The sequence below is a fragment of the Mus caroli genome, unplaced genomic scaffold (genome assembly GCF_978045245.1).
Source record: "Mus caroli unplaced genomic scaffold, Mus_caroli_1 scaffold_20, whole genome shotgun sequence".
Lineage (NCBI taxonomy): Eukaryota > Metazoa > Chordata > Mammalia > Rodentia > Muridae > Mus > Mus caroli.
In genome coordinates this window covers 23,710,670-23,734,728 of record NW_028227275.1, presented here as the reverse complement: position 1 = coordinate 23,734,728, position 24,059 = coordinate 23,710,670, and the positions used below count along the sequence as shown (strand labels likewise).

At 40.7% G+C, this 24,059-nt stretch overlaps 1 protein-coding gene across 1 annotated transcript in view; it reads left to right on the top strand.

Annotated features, from left to right (window-relative positions):
* Exoc6 (exocyst complex component 6) overlaps positions 1-24,059 on the top strand; it is a 135,502-nt gene that overhangs the window by 80,163 nt on the left and 31,280 nt on the right. Inside the window, exons 19-20 of the mRNA XM_021151208.3 lie at positions 3,290-3,431; positions 16,911-16,984. Coding sequence (XP_021006867.1) covers positions 3,290-3,431; positions 16,911-16,984 — 216 coding nt within the window. The remainder of the gene's footprint in view (positions 1-3,289; positions 3,432-16,910; positions 16,985-24,059) is intronic.

Sequence of the window (24,059 nt, the reverse complement as noted above, 5' to 3'; positions counted from 1 at the left end):
AATCAAGCTCTTACACAGGTTATTCAGAGAACGAGTTCTCTTATTGATTTCACTAAACGTCGCCTCATGCTGTCCTTGATTGGCACAGCCTGGCAGGGAGGATGGATGAATCTGTCACCGGCTAGTTAATTGTGTTGCTGATCTCAGTCTGACATCAGGTCTTTGACTCCTAAATGGCTCAATACAAAACAAATTAGCAGATTGTAGTCATATTTCTCATTCTATATGCTCTTGGCTCTGTTGACTGCAGTCCATAAATCATATTGACTGACACACAAGCAGACGATGAAAGCTGCTTTTGAGACGTGCGTCCAGGAAGGAGCGCTGAGAAGGTGCATGGAAGGATGCTTATGGCTGACCCTGTGGGAATTTCCTAGGAGCCAAATGTCTCTTTGCCACAATTGTTCTCAGAAGAAAAGCTTTGGGGTAATGCAAAAAGGATCTAATATGTCAGCAGATTCTCTTTTACAAGTCCCTTTGAAATATAAGAAGTTTGTCTAAGGGTTTTCTCCCTTGGCAAGTTGTTTTTCAGGAAAAAAAATGCTAAAGCTGGTGAAAAAACAGTTACCTTTTTAAAAGTTTGGCGGGTGTTTTTACTTACTGAACTTTGTGTTGTTAAAGAGAAAGAAAATGCTGGTAATGTTACAAGAAGTTTTTCTGATGAGGGCAGGAAATATGTTTGGTTGCTTAAAATGTATTAAATGTGCACTGTTTTGTTGATTATTTTGACTGTGTTTTCATATTCATGTCTATTAAAAGCTAGTTTTTAAAGATAATTATGAAAGTGTTTAAATTTTTTGTCTTAGGATGATGAACTATTATGAGAGTCAATATTCCTAGTTGTAATAGTGTTCTGAAAGGTGTGTTTGGTTTATTAAGATAGGCCAAGATTCTTAGGCACGAAATATCAGTTGCAAATACGTTTTTGAGTTTGTAAATATTGAAGACATTAAAATTCTCCTATATAGAATAAGTAGATAAATTTAAGAATGGTCTTATGCATTCTGAAATTAGGCAGTGGACATCTAGAGAATAATATATAATCTTATAAAACATGTTTCATAAAATTTCAACAATGTGAATCTTTGGTAGTATTAACTTTGGTTTGATATATAAAAAGGGATAATTCATTTTATTTTAAATGTGTATAAAATTTTTTATTCCGTCAGTCTTTAAAATGCTTATCTTTGATAACGGTAAGCCTGTATTCAATATGCCTAATCAAAAGAAATTTAATGTTAAGATTTTGCAGTTATAAATATTATTTAACTGAAAAACAAGATTGCGTATGTGTTTTTATTGCCTGCTTCTACCAGATTTATGAACCAGCTTAAACCCTTTCATTGTTTGGCTCCAGTACTTTTGTATATCTATTTGTGTCTCTGAACCTATGTTAAAATAATACCACTTATGACGTATGGCATACTTAAGTACAAAATAAGCTATATAATTTTTTGACAATTTATCGATCTGCTTTTTCAGTTAGTACATTGTCATGGAATGATGTAATAGGTCATAGAGCTGAATTGATGGAGAAGTTCATTGGGCTAAAATGAACTAGTTGTTCCATCAAGTCAACATAGCATTTCTGTGAAGTATTTGCAAGCCTCTCACACTGTAATTAACGGATGTGCCTTGATTTCTCTTTTCCTGGCCTTTATCCCCTCCCATTCATATTGATAGTGCTCTGCCTGGAGAGTGGACCTGCGTGGCCGCAGGCTGGCTCCTCTTGGGCTTAGGGCTTTGAGCATGCTGGGTTTTTCATTGTTGGCTGCATTCCTTTTTTTGGCAATTCATCAGTATCTGTCAAATATATTGTCTGCATTGGCTTTTATCTCTGCAGTTTTTGATTGAGAAACTGACATTGCCTATCAGATATTTTGTTTCCTGCTATGCATAGTGCCTAGATGCTCAGAACCCATCCATGAGCACTTTGGTTCCAAGGATAGAATGTCTTAGACTATTTTTAATGTGTAATTTAAAGGACAGATATTCTAGTAAGTTAGGACTGCATTTGTTGTTCTTGAGACCTTTCCCACGAACTCTGCATAAACATTTTTGTGCTAGTACGCTGTAGCATGCATGTTTGGAAGATAGATTTTATCATTTTTGTCTCCCTATTTGGCTTTGTGATTAGTAGGAAGAAAAAATAGTTACCAAATATCACTAGGTAAATCTTCATTAATTAAAACGAGGCAAAACATGGCATGTCCCCTGAAAGTCATTATTTTCCTAACCATAATCCTAGATCTTTGACTCCCACATGGGAAACAGCCCATCACCTCATCATATAATCGTTTGTAGGCAGCCACCCTAGAGGATTACACTGGAAAACTTTGACCTAAAACAGTTCATGTATATTCTGTTAAATATCTGCTTGAGTTAGAGATAGGGTGTAGGCCACATGCCTTTAATCCCAGCATTCAGGAAGCAGAGGCAGGCAGATAGCTCTCTCGGTGTTCAAGGCCAGTCTGGTCTACATAGTGAGCTCCAAGATGTCCAGAGCTACAGAATGACAGCCTGTCTTATATATATATGTGCATATGTATATGCACACACACACACACACACACACGTATACATACACACTCATATATAACATTCAGCTGTATAATCTCTAGGGCAAACATTAAAACAATGGTATTTGAAGAAAATTGAAATAAGGCTGTCAGCTAATTTTATATCATGTATCTCAGTGAAGGAAGACCACGAGTATCCGTTTCTGTAGTTAGGTAGCATGCATTTGATTGAGTAGAAATGAAGCTGAAGTGGAAGGGAGAGGCTGACCTTTCCCCTATGGTAGCTGTGACTCCATACCACAGACCAATACGCTGAGTGGAGGTGAGAACTCCAACTCCAGTGGTTTTGATTTTTAGGTACAGTTTAAGTAGTAATAGCAACAATAGCTCAAATTACACAGTTAGCTTCCTTTGTTCTATCTTAGCTAAACATACAAAGGAGAGCTTAGGGGGCCTGGTATGAAAAAAGTGCTGTATCAGTATTGTGATTTAGTGTAATAAATGCCATATTCTCATGTGCATTTAAAAGTGTTACATTATTTCAAGAGATCTGAAATAAGTCTTCAAAATTTACAATTTTCCTCTGTGCAGTTAGCACTTTAATAATGTTGTATCCTGAGAAAGATGGGTTTTAGTTCTTTGTAGAATACAGAACCAGAAAAGCCAACAGTCAATATTGTAAGAGTCCCAGGTGTAAAGTCTTGGGATATTTTACGACGTATTTCCATGTTTGCTTGTTTACGTTTTGTTTGTTTGTTTGTTTTGCCTAGGGGAAAGTTGCCCAGACAGCTTGCATGTCAGCCTGCCAACATCTATCCACATCCTTAATGCAGATGCTACTGGACAGTGAGTTAAAGCAGATCAGCATGGGAGCCGTGCAGCAGTTTAACCTCGATGTCATACAGTGCGAACGTAAGTACATACTGCCCAGCTCGCCCGCCTTCTCCACACACCTATAGTTAAATGTTATGGGAAGCGGTAGTCTATAGTAGGACAGCTTGAAGGCCCAAGTTAACGAAAATTTTTGGCAGCTTTAGAAGTAAAGCGAACTCCTTCCTAGGAAGAAAGAAATATCTCAGCTTCACATAACAGCCTCCAAGAGGTTCACTGAAGTGCTGGTCTAGATCAAGGTAACTCAAAAAGTGATTTCTTCCCTCTGGTCATTCATGCCTCTCTGGTACCATGCTTTAATGCCTGCTTTAAGTGAATGAAACAATCCCCAGCTTGTCATTTTCACTTTTTCTGAACATGTAGGTTATTGCTGAGAGACCTTGCGTACCAAATGGTGCCCTACAGTCTGCTCCTCATTCCTAGACTGTTTTCCAGCCTTGACGACTGCAGTTGTTTTTCTACATTGTTTTGTTCAGATGATGAGGTTTGCATCTTCTGTGGTCTGGTGCTGATGTTAGCAAATGAGCTTTAGAACTATATGGTTAGCCTTGTTACACGTGCTTCGGTCTTATCAAACCTGCAGTCTAACTCGCTGCCTGAAAACTTTGAGTCTTGATGAATGGGTCCCTGGTTGACTATGAACGGTTAAATGATGAAGATCTCTGGTTGACAAAGGGCTCAGACATCTCCATTGACCATTCAGGGTCACTGGGGCATGAAACAGATTGCAAAAAATGTTTCTGGGGAAAAATTTACAATAATGTATTATTTTAAAAACTAAAAAGATATCAGCAGTCTTCAACTAAAATGGAAATATCATATTTTTTCAGCAATAAATATAAAGTGTTTGTGCATCTTCTGTGTATAATGTATTCTGCTAGGGAGGAAAAAGTCTGCTTTTTACGAAAGTGATTAACTTTATCTTACCATAAACCTTTTGTTTTTATCAAAGTAAAATTCTCATTTATAAAATATCTATTTTGGATTTATAAGTCTTTGACTCTAAACTGAACCTTAAATCATCAATTATTATTTTCCTCCCACGGATTATCTGCCCCTCCCCATCTCTGTCAGCCCTTTCTTTTCTCCCTTCTCTTCATTTCTCTCTTTATTTTTAATTTGATTTTAATTAGTATACAAAGTAGTAGATTTCCTTACAGCATTTTTATGCATACTGAGTTTTGGTGGACTACCCCCACATCAGCTCCCTTCCTGTCTTCCCCTTCTGCTTGAACCCTTCGACCCCAACATTACATTTTCTATCCCCCTTTCTTGTGCTGAGAATTGAACCTAACTGAGCAACACCCCAACTTAAACTGGTTTCTTACAATTTTTAAGAAGTTGTGTTTTGAGATCATTACAGTCTGATATTGCTTATGTCAATATTTCACACACATATTGCTTGATTCATTTTGTATTATTTTGTCTTTAGTGTGGCTTATAAATAACTAGGTATTTGGCCAGCTAGCTGGTTCACTGGGTAAAAGCAGTTTCTGCCAAGCCTGAGTTTAATCCCAGAACCCACATGGTAGAAGAAGAAAACTAAGTCCCACAAGTTGCCCTCTGACCTCTGCATGTGTGCCGTGGTGTAAGCATGTGGTCACCCTTATGTATGCACACAGAATAAATAAATATGGCAAAACTTTAATAATAGTTGGCAGTTGAACCTCTCGTTGGGTTAGGCTGTGCCTTATTACATATATTGCTGGGTGGTAGACATTGCTGTGTGCGTGGGCAAGTTTCTGGTGTCTTTTTTACTTCCCAGTATTAGTGCACCCTCCTCCTCCCAGTACCCACTCACATAGTCCTTCTCCAAGCCCACCCTCCTCTTCTCTTTTGAGGAGGGGAAGCACCCCCTGGTCTTACCCCCTCCTCCCGCTAACCAAGACAGTTCATTTAGAGGTGCAGGATCCACAGGCAGGTAGGCACCAGACTCGGGGACAGCCCCGGCTCCAGTTGTTGGGGGACTCACATGAAGACCAAGCTGCTCATCTGCTACATATGTGCAGGGGGCCTGGGTGCAGCTGTGCTCACTTTTTGGTTAGTGATTCAGTCTCTGGGAGCCCCCAGGGATCCAGGTGAGTTGGTCTTCCTGTGGAGCCTCTATCTTCTTTAGGTCCCTCAATCCTTCTCCCATTTCTTCCATAAGACACCCAGAGCTTCATCTAATGTTTAGGTGTGAGTTTCTGCATCTCTTTCCATTGGTTATTGGGGGGAGCCTCTTAGAGGACAGTTATGCTAGGTTTCTGTCTGCAAGCATAACAGAGTGTCATTAATAGTATCAGTGATTGGTTCTTGCCCATGGATGGGTCTCAATTTGTGGCAGTCATTGGTTGGCCATTCCCTTATAGGAAGGATACATTTTGGGTCAAAGATTTTGTGGTGGGTTGCTGTCCCTATGCCTCTACTGGGGGTCCTACAGAAAGTGGCTACTTCCACTATAACCCACAGACCCAAAGAAGCCAAGTAACAAGGAGGGCCCAAGGGAGGATGGTTGAATCTTGCTCAGAAGGGGAAACAAAATAGATATCAGAGGTTGATGGAAGGAGGGAACTAGGTGGGAAACGGGAGGGGGAGGGGAGAGGTGCAGGGGGTGTAGAGATAATAGTTAGGGAGAGCAGGGGAGAAAGAAGGGAAATGGGGGGGGGCAAACTCTAGGATGCTCCAGATACTTGGGGCTGGGGGAGTCCCCAGGAGGTCTGTGGAAGCAGCTCTAGCTGAGGGTGTCTCTGTTTTCTTACCTCCCCGTGGAGGACTACAGAAAAGCATGGACTATGTCCCCATCCCAGGTATTGCCTCCCCGGTCTCTCTAGGATATTTCCTATCTCTAGTCATTCCTTTGGGCAGTTTCTAAAGGCGCCATTTGAATCTCTCAGAGAAAACCAAGAAAGGAAATGCAATCTGGCGTCCTGTGCAAGAGGGTCAAACTTTAACTCTGTTGGGCAAGAGTCTCTGTCCCCAGAGACATGGGAGGGAGGGACTTGTTTTAAGATTTTGCCTTTAATGGTCTCTGCCTTTTAAAGTTTATCATGCATGACTACTGTAATCATTATACTTTTCTTGTATTTTTTTTTCCTTTTGGGCATTTTTTAAAATAAACTTATCTATTTTCTGTGTATGCACGTACATGTGTGTTTATGTTTGTCATGGCATGCGTGTGGCGTTCAGAAGACAACATTACAGGAGTTAGTTCTCTTCTTCTACCCTATGGATTCCAGGGATCAAATTCAGGTCATCAGGCTTGGTTGCAAGTACCTTTGCTGCTAAGCCATTCCATTGCCCTATAATCGCTGGCTACTCCTTAATGTAGTGTCACATGTGCAGTACTGACTGAACAAATACAAATGACTTTTGTGTCTAGTTTTCTTCCTCCAATGTTAAATAGTCTTTTCTACAAAGTAGCTTTTAACTTCAGTAGTGAATTTATAGTATAAATAATTATGAACCCTCATACTTTTTCTGGTAGAAAAAATATACACTCTCATCCACTGGCAAGTTTTAGGGATTGTTGTATATATTAATTATGTGAAAATGAAACTTTCTCTAATACCATAGAGAAACTATATTAAGGGAATTTTAAAAATAAGTTTTTATCGTGTTTTAAATAATCCTTTTTTAAGTCTAGGGAAATGTAGTTTTAAAATATAAAGCTTATTTTCAGTTTTCTACATATTGGGAGAGGGCAAGAAAGAAGGTACAGAGGAAGGGGAGTTTTGCTGCATGAGGAAGGGGAGGCTAGAATGCTTAATGAGTTTGTGGTGGTCTAAACATCACAGCATTCGCCTGGGGTATGAAGAGGAAATGCCAGCAGTCTGATAGAGAATCTTAGAAGTCAGTCACTGGGCTCCCCCACGCAATGGTCATGACGCACAGACTCTCACATTCCTCCATGCTGAGGTCCTCTGGCACTGGAGACAAGAGCAATCTAACTGTGTGCTGGGCATAGAATGACCCTGCTGTGTAGTGGTCCAGCCCTACCTTAACATCTGACTGGAAGGGTTAACTGTACTTCAGAGAATGTGTTTCCATGAGACACATGTTGCTCGCTCTGTTGGTTATGTTGACCTGAAACCACTTGCTTTCTGAACTTCTCCTATGTGAGAAGTTATGTCCTAAGGCTCGAGTTCCCACCAGTCTGTATTGGGTCCTTTATGTACATTAGAGAAAGTTTGCCTTTCCATAGCACGTGGCTGTTCAAGTAAGATACAAACTAGATTTCTGTTGCCTGCATCTTCCTGCCTCCTCATTTCATCATGTATGTATAAGTAGACTGCTACATGTGTGTATAAGAAGATATGCCACAACTTTCTGTGGCATATCTGCTTAGAGTCATGCACCAAAGATAAACTTTCATCCCCAAGTTAATTCTATAAAAACTTCTCTTTATCCTCTAACATTCTACCCACTAGTTTAGCTGTAATCCCTTCATTGCCAATGTCTGATGCTGTGACCTAAGGATACCACTATCATATGCAGTTAGGCTATCAAGCACACTGTTCTGTATGCTATACTTTATTAACAAAAGCCAAACTGCAGGGTATGGTATCATATACTCATAATCCTGGCACTTGGGAGGCTGAGGCAGGAGGATTGCCACAAGTTCAAGGCCAGCTTAGGCTACATGGTGAGAGCCCTCCAATGTTTTAAAAACTACAAAGAAGCTCAGACTAGCCTTTCCTATTGGCCAGAATGTACTTTGAAATAACCAAAGCTATGGCACTGTAAAATCCAATAATGACAGGACTGGGAAGCTGGCACAGTCTACAAGCACAAGGACTTAGATTCTTATTGCCAGTACCCATGGGCAAAGCTGGGCACAGTGGCACACACCTGCAGTCCCTGCTTAGAAGCCAGAGACAGATGATGATCCTGTAGCTCATTTTACAGCCAGACTGGCAGAATCAATGAGCTCCAGGTCCCTTAGGAACCATGTCTTGAAAAATAAAGTGGAAAATGTGCGTTTGTCTGTGTACGTGTGTGAGTGTACGTGTGTGTGTGTGTGTGTGTGTGTGAGTGAGTGTATGTGTACGTGTGTGAGTGTACGTGTGTGTGTGTGTGTGTGTGTGAGTGTATGTGTGTGTACGTGTGTGAGTGTATGTGTGTATGTGTACATTTGTGAGTGTATGTGTGTGAGTGTGCATGTGTGTGTGTGTGTGTGTGTGTGTGTGTAGGTCAAAGCAAAACTCGTGGGAGTTAGTTCTGTCCTCCCTCCACACTCAGAGAGTAGCCTCAAGTCGCCAGACATGGTGGCAAATACCTTTACCTCTGAACCTCTCTCCAGCCTCACTGAAGCTTTTAAATCAAGACTTGATGGAATCTGTATCAAGAAAAGTTAACCTTAATGTCTTGGAAATTATACTAGATGCGGAGAGAGGCTGAAAGCAGGGAGACAGCTTAAAAGACTTAAGCCTTTTCCTTTTCAAAGATAAACAGAGCCTGATATTAGAAGGTGGAAGTCAAAACTTGAGAAAATTGATTGCAGACATTTTGGAAGGGGGAATATATGAAATTGGTGAATTAATTGAATGTGATTGGATTAAGATGATTAAAGTTAGAGACTTACACAGTGGAGAGACCTACAGAAAAATCTTGTAGTTAAAGGAGTGTGAAGGGGGAAGAAAGGAGATATTTAGGCATACAGGATAGATTAATGGAATGCTATGTTCCCCCAATGGGAATTTTATGAACGTTGCTTAGTGCTGTGCTCATGGTGAAAAGTCTGTGAATGTTTATTTGTTGAAGAGAGAAACAAATAATAAACTAGACATCTCTGTCTGAGGTCACTTACGGAGTTCTACCTTGTAAAGACTTAAGGCCACCTAGTCATGTTGCACTTCAAATCCATACATTTAACTCTTTAATGTAAACATACCTCTTTAATGTAGACATACCTGATGGTGATTTCTTTTTGAAAACCTAATGTATTACAGAACTGAGGATAAACAACCTTTCGCTGTTCTGAGCTACACAGCCAGGAGTTCTTTGTTTCCTTGGGGGATCGGTTTCTCACATTCGGTCATTTTTCTTTGGAACTTGTTCCGCTTTTTTACTACCTTTTGTTGCAACCCTGAGTCAAACCTGATTTTACAGTGTTCGGATCCAGGAATGTGGGACTGCATGTGGACTTAGGAAGAATTCTGTGGGTTTGGAGTGCTTTCCTGCCTCTTTCTAGTGGTCTTCCTATGTAGCCCAGGCTGGCTCCACTCTCAGTTCCAGTTTGGACTATGCCATTTGGTTAGCAAGATGCCTCAGAATTTCCCCTAAAACACAGGATTTAGAGTTTAGGATTTCCCAGATAATCCTACTAAGAATGAGAGGCCAGAAATGTTCAGGCAAATGGAGAGTGCAGAGCGCTGAGGCCACATGTTAACTGATCCTTCATATTAGGAGGTACTTTGCACTTAGAAGATACAGCGCTAAACAAGATGGAATGGTGGCATTTGTACCCCAGCGAGGAGTCAATAACTTGATTAACAACTATTAAAAACTGTGGAATTCTGTAAAAGTAGTTGATACTTTGAGAAAATTGACACATTTAGATATGAAATCTCATGAAGTATCAAGTAAGGTCAGTGCATGTCTGTGGTGGGCATGTTTGCGTATCTTGATTATAACCACAGTACTAGCGTAGCTCCACGTTTAGTTAGGAAGATAACTAGGAATGTGTACTTGGGAAATGCAGAGCTGAGTGCCTCTGAGAGCCGCATTGAGCGGCTGAACCCATTACAGAACAAGATACATTTCTTCTTGATTGAGGCTGATTTGGCATGCTTGTCATAGGTGATATTCTAAACCTGCACATATATTCTGTTTCATGTTTATTAGTGCGTTATGCCTCAGTGTCGGTACCTTGCAGATAGAAGCATATTGAAGAAAAGATCTATCCTCTGACTAAATTGTTAGAAAAGTGTCTCAGAAGTCCTTCGTACTACTGACAAAATACAGGATATTACCAAAATATGGGGGAGCCAAATTCTACTCCATATTTAAAATAATCCAGACTAGATATAGACTATATATTATATGTTCTAGATTTAGATTATATATTCATATTTTCATATATTATATATATATAATCATGAGGCTATGATCTACTAAGAGTTTAATATCTGAAATACATAGGTATTAGAAAAGCATTGTATCAGTCTGAGCAGTGGTCGCGCACACCTTTAATCCCAACACTCAAGAAGCAGAGGCAGGCGGATCTCTGAGTTTGAGGCCAGCCTGATCTACAGAGGGAGTTCCAGGACTACAGTTCCAGAGCAAACTCTTGTCTTGAAAACCACCCCCCGGGCTGGTGAGATGGCTCAGTGGGTAAGAGCACCCGACTGCTCTTCCGAAGGTCCAGAGTTCAAATCCCAGCAACCACATGGTGGCTCACAACCATCCGTAACGAGATCTGGCGCCCTCTTCTGGAGTGTCTGAAGACAGCTACAGTGTACTTACATATAATCAATAAATCTTTAAAAAAAAAAAAAAAGAAAACCACCCCCCAAAAAAAGAAAGGAAGGAAGGAAGGAATAAAGAAAGGAAGAAAGAAAGAAAGAAAGGAACGAAGGGAGGGAGGAAGAGAAGAGAAGAAGGGGAGCGAAGGGAAACACTGCACTAGAGCGCTGGCAGCTACTTTTCTGTGCTGAGCATTGAACACAGGGCCTTGTGCTTGCTCAGCTAATGCTCTACCTCTGAGCTGTATTCCCTGGCCTTTTCTGCTTTGAGACAGTGTCTCACTAAATTGTCAGGCTGGCCTCAGACTTTTCGACCTTTTGCTGGGATTACAGGTGTGCCAGCACGGTGGCCAGCTTGACGTCTATTCTGATGGTTTAGTCATTGGGGCATGGATAAATCTCCAGGCAGGTCATCATTTTGGATAAAGATTTAACACGCCTAAAAGCTAAACAGAACAAAGCAAACAAACACAACCCACTCGCGGCAGAAATCTTTGTATATTTTCGTTTTTCCTGGTGGAGGCCATGGTCTTATGGCCCGATTTTAACCTTGGTGCAGATCCTCATATCCAAATAAGGGTATTGAGAGAAAGTCATGGGATGGTGTAAGCAGACTACCGCAATGTCATAGAGAAGTTGCTGAACATTGCTACATTGTTTGGGTGCCAGATTTCTTCCACACTAATAACGCTCCAAATGTTGATTGAGGGTACCTTGCTTAGATTTACTTCTAAGAAGTGGAAAAGACTAGATATCGTCATTGTGTGACAAGTAAATATCATTAAGGCTTTCATCTCCGGCTGCCAACCACTTGTAATGTAATATAAGTCAGGCTAGAACTCTAGCTCCTGACAACCCCCAGCAGCTTCGGGATCAGGGAAACCACTAGATGGTGCCATTAGTCACTCCTTACGATCTTAGGATGCATCCATACAGGTACTTGGCCTACCCAAAGTCTGAGTTCAAATCAGCTATTTTAATTTCAGCTTTACCAAGAAATGCGCAGCAGTGCATGCACATGTATGCAAACACACACAAATAAGTAGATAAACTGTAAAAAAAAAAACATTTTCATAAAATTAGATTTTTTTTTTTTTTTTTGAGAAAGGGAATAAAAACTGGGGTTGACAAGTTGACCTGCAAATTGTCCTTTGGCTTACATGCATGCCAATTCATCATACATGAACACACAGACACACATGTGCTGATAACGAATGTAAATTGTCCTTTGGCTTACATGCATGCCAATTCATCATACATGCACACACAGACACACATGTACTGATAACGAATGTAAATTGTCCTTTGGCTTACATGCATGCCAATTCATCATACATGCACACACAGACACACATGTGCTGATAACGAATGTAAAAATAAGGTCAAGTTAGGGGCAACAAAGATTATGTTTGGGTTGTTTGGTTTAGTTTTAGTTTAGTTTTGTTTTGTTTGAGACAGGGTTTCTCTGTGTAGCCCTGGCTGACCTAGAGCTCAATCTGAAGACCAGGCTGTCCTGGAACTCACAGATCCCAAGTCCTGGGATCACAGGAGTGTGCCATCACCTTCTGGTTTAAGATTATCAAAGGAGATATTTAGAATAGCCTTCTTAAATTTTTTTAAAGCTTAGAAGTCATATTAAATACTTTTGGAAAGCCAGAATCATTATACGTCTTTTTAAAATACCCTAACAGGAACAAAGATGGCCCCTCAGTAGGGAACGGGCACTGATTGTTGTTATCACTAAATGATTGCCTGAGGGAGAGCAAGGGAACCCTCAAGTATGACAGTCTGGCTGAGCAGAGGGCTTTGAATCCATCAGGGATTTCCAAGGGTTTGAAAAGACTACACTGTTCTTCGTGGTCATGAGTCACTGATGGCAGGAACTGTCCAGTCCTGTGTACTCCTCCACTCAGATACAGTTGTATAACATTTCCTATAACCAGACACAGGGGAGCTAAAGGCAAAACAAATCTCTGCTTCCCAGGAATTTTCTGTCCAATGGAAGAAGAGCTCAAAACTTCAGTTTTGCCGAAGAATGAATTAGAAACATTCTCTTACCCACTCAGTTATTCGGTGTCTGTACCTCGAGGAAGATAGGGTTTAGTGATTACACCACCCGGTAGCCACATGTGGCTGTTGAGTTTAAATTAGTATGGAATAAGACTGTCTAGTCTGTACTATATTTAAAGACCATTTCCATCATTGCCGGAGGTTCTGTTGGACCCAGTTTTCCTAGATCTAATCAACAATCTAGGTAATACGGTAACTACAGGTGGAATTTTTTTGCTTGTTTCTTTTCTCTCTGTTCAATTATTAAACTTTCATCGAATGTTTATTATTAGGTGGTAGGAATTAGGAAAGAGAATGGGATCCTTACCATTGGGGAGTTCCTGGTTTCATGGGAGAACCCAGACAGATAAACAATGAGAAGGCAGCAGAGTGGGCAGTGTGGTAGGATTCACACAGGAAGTTCCAGTTAAAACACAGAGGAAACAGCTTACAGTCTGCAGGGATAATGGGTGTCTTCCCCAAAGGTGATGATTGAATTGAGGGATAAGTAAGAGTTACACAGGTGGAAGGAAAGAGGAATGCTCCAGGCAGGAGGATCAAAGGCATTACTAAGAGAGCCGGCTGTGTGCAGGGAAGCCTGGGCAGCCTTGTTTGGAAAGAGTTTAAGGGAAGTCTTCAGAGACAGCCGGAGAAGTAGGCAAAGGCCACCTGTAAAAGACCTAAGTCTTATTTTACTGTGAGGGTGATGGTGAGCCATTAAAGAATGCTATACTTTGAGATGCTCAGGTAACAATTACATCTGACATAAATCACACTGGAATAAGAGGAAAGAGAAGCAGCAGATGGGAACCTTTAGTAATTCAGGCAAGAAATGATGATAGCTTGAGCTACGAGAGAGATGGCCGAGACTCAGGAGCGACTGTGGGGTTGACTGTATTTGTGTTTTAAAGAAACAAATGAAAAAGTGTGAAGCTGCCAGTCAAATTGAGTAGCCTATCATTACAAAGGTTCTCTGTGTTGCGTGAGTTGAGGTTGCTAAATCACCTTCTATCGCTAAGAAACATTTGAGGAAAATAACCCTGAGAGTTAAATCATCTTCTATTCCTAAGAAATATTCGAGGAAAAAGCCCAGAGAGTTATAAGCTGCTGGCATGCTTTGTGTGTATTCGTTAAATTCCCCTGAGAAAAGGAGACAGTCACAAAAGGGTGACTACTTCCTCAGATTCTGAAGCAGCGGATCAAGTGCCAGGATGCCCCGTTTAGCTGTGTGGTCCTGGGCAAGTCACTTCCCTTCTAAGTTTTCTATGCTATAAAACAAAGAGCTGGACAGCTTTTAACCTAAGCTGACTGTGGGGATATTCAGAGTGGGTGTCTCTTTGCTTGAAGATTTTACAAGCTATCATCCATGTGTCCCGTTTGCCAAAATCAGTTGTTATAATGATCAAGGCAGATGGCATATGAGAAAGTGTTCTTATGAACTGTAAGATGCTATACAAATTTATGATATAATTTCAACACTAAACTTTTGGGCTCAATGCCAAACCAGTGAGCTTTTAACTGTCGTGTCTTAAACAGGAATTGAAGGGGAAGAAAAAGAACACACTCATTCTTTTTTTTTTTTTTAATTACTTCTGATGCCAGGAATCTTCTCGGGGCCTTGTACACCCAGCAAACTGCTCCACCACTGATCTAACTTCCCTGTCCTGATTGCTTTCAGTGTAGAAACATTCTGCAGCCAGAAGTGGCAGCACACAGCCCCGATCCCCACATCTGGGAGTCTGAGATAGATGGAGCCTAAGTTTGAGAACTAAGTACATTACAATTGCAGGCATAATTGAAATTGAGCTGCCTTCTGTGTCTTCTAGACAAAGTTAACGTGATAAGTATTTTGTATGTATGTGTGTGTGTTTATGTGCACTATGTACATGCCTGGCGCCATGGAGATCAGAGGAGGGGTTCAGACCCCTGGAATTGGAGTTTTAGATGATTGTGAGACACCATGTGAGTGCTGTGAACTGAGCCTTGGTCCTCTGTAAGAACGACAAGTGTTCCTAACCTGTGGGCCATCTCTTAACCCTCTTAGAAGATCCTTATTTTTAAGAGGCTATTACAACTTCTTGTATCATTCTTAAATTAATATCTGATAGGAACAAAGAAACTCAGTTATCTGGGACGTAGGGAGGAGAGGGAAAGTAACCACAGTGTGTGGCACCTGCCACTTTCCACTGTGGGCAGTAGCACTGATAGGAGTATACTATGCCGTCAACTAGGAAGTGGCTAGATCTTATTATTAAAAACTGCTTTTCCTGGCTGGACGTGGTGGCGCACGCCTTTAATCCCAGCACTCGGGAGGCAGAGGCAGGCGGATTTCTGAGTTCGAGGCCAGCCTGGTCTACAGAGTGAGTTCCAGGACAGCCAGGGCTATACAGAGAAACCCTATCTCGAAAAACCAAACAAACAAACAAACAAAAATGCCTTTCTGGTGCTAGAGGGCCCAAGAAAGATGATTCAATCCTGTTTCATGTCTTCACCTGGACCCAAGCAGAGGACCAGGAAGTATGTGTGTTCCTGGAGTCATGGCACCTCTTGGTTAATTATATTCTAAAACTACACCTCAAAGGTACTTAACTCCCATTAACTAGCCAAGTTCATTTGCATTGCAGTACATCCAGTCACATGGGAGGCTGAGGCTGGAGGATCACTTGAGCCCAGCATGGAGAACAAGCAGCACTCTTGGGGGTGTGGGGGTGGGGAGCAGGAGAGGGGGGAGGAGGCACAGGAGGAAGGGGGTTGGAGGAGAAGAAAGGAAGAAAGAAAGAAAAGAAAAAAGAAAGAAGAAAGGAAAGAAAAGAAAGAAGAAAAGAAAGAAATAGGACGAATTCCTAGGCAAGAAGGGCAGGGAGACGAGACAGAGACAGAGACAGAGACAGAGACAGAGACAGACAGAGACAGAGACAGAGACAGAGACAGACAGACTCTGGTGAGCCATGACTTATAGGAGAGGCCCCTGTCTGTATTTTGCTTGCCCTTACTGTGAGGCTAGCCTGTAGTTGGTCAGCTGACAGAATAAACCAGACAGTTCTGAGTTTTTCAATACAAAGAGGGGGAAAAAATTTTAGTGCTGTTCTAGAGGATTATGAAAAAATTTTGGTTGTCTATTCAAAACAGTAAAAGAAAGACGAATACAGTCAAGATTTTCTGAGTTTTCTGCATTCTCTTTCAGCTTTAATATCAATCCTCACTCTTGCTCTCTCCCTCACCCCTTGTTATTCTTCTTCCTTTGTTTCATGAGCTGGTAAGTCAGCTGATCATTTCCTCTCTTCCTTTTTCTTTCTTCTCGTTTTCAAGAACTCACTGCGGCCTTGAATTATTGTCGGTTCTCCTGCTTCAGCCCCCTGAGCAGTTAGGCTGCTAGGATTAAAATTCTTAAAGCACAAAAAGTATTGAAAACTACGTCGAATTTTAAAAAAATGTTGTCTTAAGATGTTCTTTCACTTTGAAGAAAAAAAAAATGACTAAGTGACATCCGCAGACATTTTTGAATCCGCCCTGGCGTTGCTACTGAGATGATGTACCTGTGATCTGCGAGTAAAGCTGCCTTCTTACCGTCGGGAATCATTGTTAGCTAGACATGGGATTTCTGTACTGTTTGCTCTGTAACTAAGCAGATGTTTTGAAATACATTTACATCCATGGGATTGGTAGTTCAAAAGTGCTTCTGTAATCGCTCACCTAAGGTCACAAGGAGTCAAAACACTTTACTTTGATTGAACTGTATTACTACCCCTGAACTCTGTGTAGGATAACTCGTCTACATTTATTTTGGTTAAGGGTTACAGATTAAATGGCAGGCTAGAAGCCTGCCGTTGTTAGCAGAGTTGTGATAATGTGTTCAGAGAGCATAGTCAGTAGAAATTGAAGGTTGTAAGTGATCTTTGAAGCGGTTGCGTATAAATATTACGGTACGTTATGTAGCGATCGTATACTTGTATATTTTTCGATTTGTTCTAATTCCTTTTTATTTTCTAAAATTTTTAAATATTAGTGTTTGCCAGCTCTGAGCCTGTGCCAGGATTCCAAGGGGACACCCTGCAGCTGGCCTTCATTGACCTCAGACAGGTAAGATGCACCGACCGATGCTCTCCACTGCTTCTCTTGCCTTTTAGTACTTTACTCTTAATGGCAGCAGAGCGTTTGCTCAGGAAAACGCATCTTTAGATGATGCTTCTTTTGACGGCTGTGTACTTGGCAGACTCTGAGCTTGCGTTCATATGGTGTCTCAACCTTATGGAGCATTTTCACAGTGAGAATTTAATGTGTTCATTTCTTGGAAATATTTTTTAATAATTTAGTGATCATAAAAATGAGCATTGTAACATTGTTACAACTCAAATTGAATGCAAATGAATTATTACTAGAAAGTCACTTCTTCTTTAACATTTTATTAATGGTAGTGTTTATAAATTTTGTATATTGCCAGAAAAAGGTTTAAAAAATAATGTATTCATTCTTTTGCATTTTTCTCTGCGAAAAGTGTTCTAAGTCTAGTAACAAATGTGAGCTCTTCTTTCTGCCTCTTAATCAGGTCTCAGTGTTGACATTTCCGGTCTGTGGTGTTCTTTATTTTCTTTCCTTTTCTATCTCCTTTGTGTTTTTTCTTCTTAGTCCTCTCTTCCTCTTTCTTCTCCTTTTTCTTTTTCTTTCTTAATCCTAGGATTAAAGAGCTTAGTCAAGCTGGGGAGTCAGAGGGTGTGGAGGCAGGGGGATCCCTTAGAGGGTCCAGGAAGGCTGATTTGACAGAGACTACTGTCCTTGTCAGGGAACATCTGGAGACTGAACTAAAACAAAGGCAGTGTTCCAGCGAGCTAACGCTAACGACCGGTGCCCTTCCCTGTGGGGACAGTGGTGAAGCTCCACCCTTGTTATGAACAGGCCCTTACCACACTGATGCTTGCAGAAGACCTAGTTGAGCATGAATGTTTGGGGTTAGAGCTCTTTTTGCTATTCTTGTGCAGTCAGAGTGAAGTATGCATATCGATGCCTGTGTATTCGTTATTTGGTGAGCAAGTGTGATTGAGTGAGGTAGATACAAAATAGTGTGAGGCAATTCCATGCCGTGGAGTTTAAGGGTTCCTGGGAGAAGACAAGAGCTTACCTAAGACCATGAGTCCTATGGAAGAGAGCCCTACAACACTACTTCAAGTCAGGGTTACAAGGATCTTTGAGAAAGCACTTTGCCTAAAGCACTGACTCTTACTGCAGACAATCAATGTGTAGGTCTTATGCCAACAAGAACCATGTTCTGGGCAATGCGAATCTGTAGACAGCTGTGTTAAGTTGGGAAGAGTAGCAGAAAACTAGGAAGTTAGGCTCAGCTTCTGCTCCCGTGGACCAGGGGAGATGCTAGGTCCTTTGGAAGGACTTCTGTTGCTTAGATTTGTTCTCTGAGAAAGATGATCTAATATGGAAAGCTGAGTCTGCAGCAAGTTGGAACTAGGTTTCACTGTGTGTTCGTTTCTCTGGGAGGTTAAGGCCACTTATGTACTAGGTAAGCGTCTGTGTTGGAAGGACATGAATGTTCTTCAACCCAGAGGACATGCCTGAAGGGCAAGTCTCCTAACTGAGTAATCTGTTCCCAGAGATTTTCTGTTTCATCTGAATGTAGATGGTTTTAACTAGTTTATACAGTGACTAGTTTGCAGTCTGTAGGATTATGAATAAGACCACACCGCTTATGAAACTGAAGATTTATTGTCTCTGAGGGGATGAGGATTGAGCTTTTAGCTCATAGCTGAGGTCCTAGGTTTAAAAAACAAACAACAACAGCCAGGCAAGGGAGCGAGGTGATATGCTCCTGTACTCTTACCTAGATCCTGGCTCAGTAACAGTTTCTACAAACCCCCTCTACAAACCAAACCACCACTAACCAAGAGGCCTCTCTTGTTACTGCCCAGTATACTGCCCTCTGCATTGTGTTATGCAAACTTTGCTTTCGTCTTAAAAAAGAATCTGTTCTTTTATTTGTGTAGATATATGTGACCCCAGTTACCTCCTCCTTTCAAAGAGTCATTTTTGACATCATAGAAGACCATTTTATAAGGCATGTAGCTCCCTAGGGGATTGCATTATTAAAGTATAGTTACAAATATTAGTTAACATCATGAGTTATGATTGAATATGCTTGTTAAATATGTGCACCTAGAAGACATTAAGTCCTGGCTGGCTTTCCCCTTCAAATGTAAGCTGCTTGAGCAATGGTCATGTGGATTTTAGATACTTCCTGTGAATATGCACAATCATGAAACCTGCGAGTGTAGAGAATTGCTAAGATGCCCCCTATTCAGGGTAGCTGTGAAGCAGGCAACACCACTGGACTACTCGGTGGTCAGTATGCAGTAGAAGAGATGAGTGGGGAGAAATCTTCAGTAAACTAGTTTATTTTGTTAATTGTTTTCTAGTCTTAAAGGGGACTTAAATTTTGTTCTCTATTAATGTTGAAATTGAGTGATTTACTATTCCTATATGTTTATACTCTAAAATGAAAAGAAACAACTGATTCTTGCTTTTGGTTGCTATGTGACTTTCAGCATATGTTAAATTTTATGAGTTCAGTGGCTTAGATTTATTTCAAAAAGGTAGCTATATTTTACTGTATTTGTGTTTAAAATTAATTTTCAATCACACTATAAAATGTATAATATGAGGATTGGCAAAAAGACAAAATTGATCTTGAAAACAAAAGTATCCCATGAGATGATCCATGTTCATTCTCCCGATGTTATTGATTATTTAAATACGATGCCTTAAAGTCTTGATAGTGCTTTTATATCTGACTTCATAAATAAGTACTACCATATTTTACATTTTTGTGAAGGAGTTTGTCACCAAACAGAAGGAGGTTACCAGCACCTTTGTTTACATTTTAGTTGAGTTTCTGCACTTCTTCTTTTTCCCCCCTCTGGTCTGTGATCCATTTCTGTCTTAATAGGGTGGCTGACAGTTCTTTTCAAGTGTACTTAGAAAGGCAAGGAGCACCTTTCATAGTATGTATAAGGGTCGTGCTTCTGGATTTTAGCTTGAATTTGATACTGCTTCATGAATTGCTGGGTATGAAAGATTAGGAAGTAGGTCCAATGGTCACGTTTTACCTGCCCACCCGGACTTTGCCCTGAGGTCAAACTCCTGATCTTTGCTGCACTGAGTGGAGGAGTTGATGACAAGTGGGAGTTGATGCAAAAGGAAAGTTAAACCGAATCAAAGCTGAGGGGGAGAGAGAGAGCCAGGGCTCAGTGAGAGACAGAGCATCAGGCGTGCCCTCCGCTAAGGAAAAGGAAATAGCTGACCTGCCAGTGAAAAGACTTTATCATCCTGCCAATCACAGACTTGCTAATGGAAGCCAGTTATCTCAACAACATCTTAAGACCCACGAGCCTAGCAGACAATGCGGGGGATTAGCGGTCCTGGTGCTGCCATGGGAGTGTGAGGCCCCAGTCAATTGAAACAAGCCATTTAAACACAATTTGTACGCGTAGTTTTCTTATAAATGAAAGTTGTCATCTTCCTGTCTGAAATTAAGACACAAGATAAGTGGTATTTTTATATACTTATAAGTCTCACCTTTTTTCCTTTTATTCAAAGGCCAGTTTAAAAAAAATCAAGTGGGGTTAAATGTGTGACATTATTTTGACAGCAAACAAACACATCAAGATTTGAAAGCTACTTTACTGTATGATTGTGCGTTTAATGTATAGTACGGAGAGGCAACCCATTCTTAGTACAGTAGCACTATTTTACTAAATATCACTGGAAAATGTAATGCCTCATACAAGGTAGCTAAGATTGTATTTTAATCAGAAAACTTGAAAAATTTCCCACTTTGATGAAAAAGTTTAAAATATCTAGTCTGTGTAGGTTCTGTGCATACTTCTCACAGTTGGACATCCCCGGCTTCCCTGATCCTGGAATTAAATCTTATTTAATGGGTGCCGTGTAGCTTTGTATTGAGTTAAGTCAGCTGGTAAGACACAGCTTCCTTTGATGTTTTGACTCTCCTTTGGGTAATATGTGCAGTTTTATATTGGTTGGGTGCTAGAGCAGGAAGACGGGGTTGTAGCTGACAAAACAATCTCCTGCCTCAAAAAAAAAAAAAAAAAAATGTCTTTAAGCGGTGTTTTCTAAAGTGTCTTCCTGGGAACATTGATTTCCTCTGATGAAAAATATTTCTTCAAAAAAAAAGATTTCCAAGCTAAGGGTAGAACTAGGTTGTCGAACATTTGCCTCCGAGGGATGAGGCCCTAGGCTGGGTACCAGCACTGGAAAAGAGAAATACTTCCAACCCACATAAGCTTGAGAGGCACAAGAAACACTTTATCCTTTAATTACTCCTTTTGAGACTGACTTGGTACATTAGAATTTTAAAGACAAAACTTCTGCAGCAGCCTAGCATTTTCTAAGCACGTCGCAGAACTTTTGCCTTGCTCGTTTTTGGGATGTATTACCTAAAACATCTATGGAAATGCTGCCTTAAGGATGATTCTACAGGATGTCTGTCTCTGACTGGGGCCAACATACTTTTAAATTAATGACTCTGACAGAGATAGGAAATAGATTTATTGTCCTATAAAGCTAAGTGAGTTACTATGATGGCAGACTCAGAGCGCTCAGAACTTTGGAGCCCCCAGAAGAATACTGGCTATAGTCTCGTTAGTTTTGGGTGCCACCACAGCTAGATGGGAAGGCCCTATTGTGAATGCGCACCATGACATTCTTTGGTTGCAGCACACAGAGAAATCAGGCTGGAACTGAGCTGGTAGCCTCCGCCCAATGGCTATTTCCATGGTACCTGAAGGTGTGGTGCCTGTAGGCTACTGGGAAAGAAAGGTTCTCAGTGTTTTCCCTGTCTAGGAACCCTGTGAGTTACAGTACCAACCTCCCAGGCAAGAGGTGTCCTCTGGTACGATGGTGGCAAGAGCATTTGGTGGGGAGGGGAGGTCACTAACCACTCCATGTTTGGACTTAGGTTTGCTGCCTCCTTTATAACCACTCCCAGGACTGCACAGATACATCACCAAATTCTTCTCAAAGCCAGTATTATTCTGATATTGTGCTGGCTCGTTTTATATCAACTTGACTCAAACTGGTGTCATCTGAAAGGAGGGAACCCCAAATGAGGAAATGCCTCTTATAGATCAGTCTATAGGCAAGCCTATAGAGAATTTCTTAGTGATTAATATAAGAGGGCTCAGCCCATTGTGGGTGGGTGGAGCCATCCTCTGGGCTGGCAGTGCTAGATTCCATGAAGAACAAGCCACTAAGCAGCACCCCCATAGCCTCCACATCAGTTCCTACCTCCAGGTTTCTGCCTTGTTTGAGTTCCTGTTCTGACTGCCTTTGATGATAAACTGTGATATGGGAATATAAGCAACTTGTTTTTTGTTACAGTGTTTCATTATAGCAATAGAAACCCTAACTAAGACAGATACAAAAATTAGGTGAGGACATAACAAAAAAGAAAGAGAGAGAGAGAGAGAGAGAGAGAGAGAGAGAGAGAGAGAGAGAGAGAGAGAGAGAGAGAGAGAAAGAAGAAGAAGAAGAAGAAGAAGAAGAAGGAAGGAAGGAAGGAAGGAAGGAAGGAAGGAAGGAAGAAACTATAGACCAGTTTTCCTGATAAACATAGATGTAAAATTTTCAGATATAATGTTTGAAAATTAAATTTAAACACATATTATTAAGAACATATACCATGAACAAAATAGTTTCCTTCCAGGGATGCAAGATTGGTCCACCATCAAAAAACGTGTAATATAGCATATAAATAGACTCAAGGACAGAAAGCATATGAGCATTTCAATCATTAAAGAAAAAGCCTTTAACAAAGTTCAACTTCCTTTCATGATAAAAACAAACAAAAACCCTAAATAAGTGGGCAGTAGTGGTCCATACTTTTAATCAAAGCTCTCGGGAGGCAAAAGCAGGTGGCAACAAAGTAAGTTTCAGGACAGCCAGGACTACACACACACACAAAAAAATGAACAAACAAACAGCCTGAATGAACTAGGACTAGAAGAAACATACCTCAACACAATAAAGGCTACATATGATATACACTGACAGCCAACCTTATACTAAATGGGAAAAACTGGGTGTATGTATGTCTCCTAATATTTAAACTTTAATTCTCCCTAAAATCTAAAGTCCCCTAAAAAAGGGTGTCCACTCTTTCTACTCATTCAGTCTGGCGCTTGATGTTTTAGCCAGAATGAGAAGCAAGTGAAGAAATAAATCCAAGAAATGGTTGCTGTTGTTTGTAGATGGCGTTGTTCTGTACTTACAAGACACTAACGTGTCTATCAGAACACTCTTAGACCTGATAGATACTTTCATGGAAGTAGCAGAATATAAAATTGACGTACAGAAATCAGTAGCATTTTAGTAGCTTTTTTTATATCCCAGTAGTAAGCTTGCCAGACAAAAAGTCAAAAGAAAGAAAGAGCGGAAGTGGGGCGGGGAGGCACAGGACAACAAACCCACCCACCCACCTTAAGCATAGACTAACTAAAGAGGTAACAGACTCCTGCAGTGGAAATGTAAGATAATGAAGAAAGAAACTGAAGAAGGGACAGAAAGACCTCCCATACTCGTGGATAGGCAGAATTAATTTTATGAAAGTATTACCCAAAATGGTCACATTTGCTGTAATCCCCATCAGCATCCTAGTGCTACTCCTCCTGGGGAGAGAGACCAACTCTAAAATCATACAGAAGCACCCAAATCACCAAAAAGCCGAGGTTAACCCCCCTTCGTAGAAAGAGAAGTGCCAGAGATATGCCAATACCTAATGTCAAACTCCATCACAGAGACACAGGGCAAACTGGAATACTAAATTTTATAAACAGTTCTTAAGTAAAAACAAGACAAAACAAAACAAATAGCCAGTAAATATTTAAAATATTCAATATCCTTAGCCATTAGAGCAGTGGTTCTCAACCTTCCTAATGCTGTGACCCCTGACTACAGTTGTGGTGACTCCCAGCCATAAAGTTATTTTTGTTGTTATTTCATTACTATAATTTTGCTACTGTTATAAAATCAAAATGTAAATATCTGATATCCTGGATATCTGATATGCAACCCCTGTGAAAATGTGTTTGACTCCCCCAAAAGGGGTCATGACCCACCGTTGAGAACCACTGCA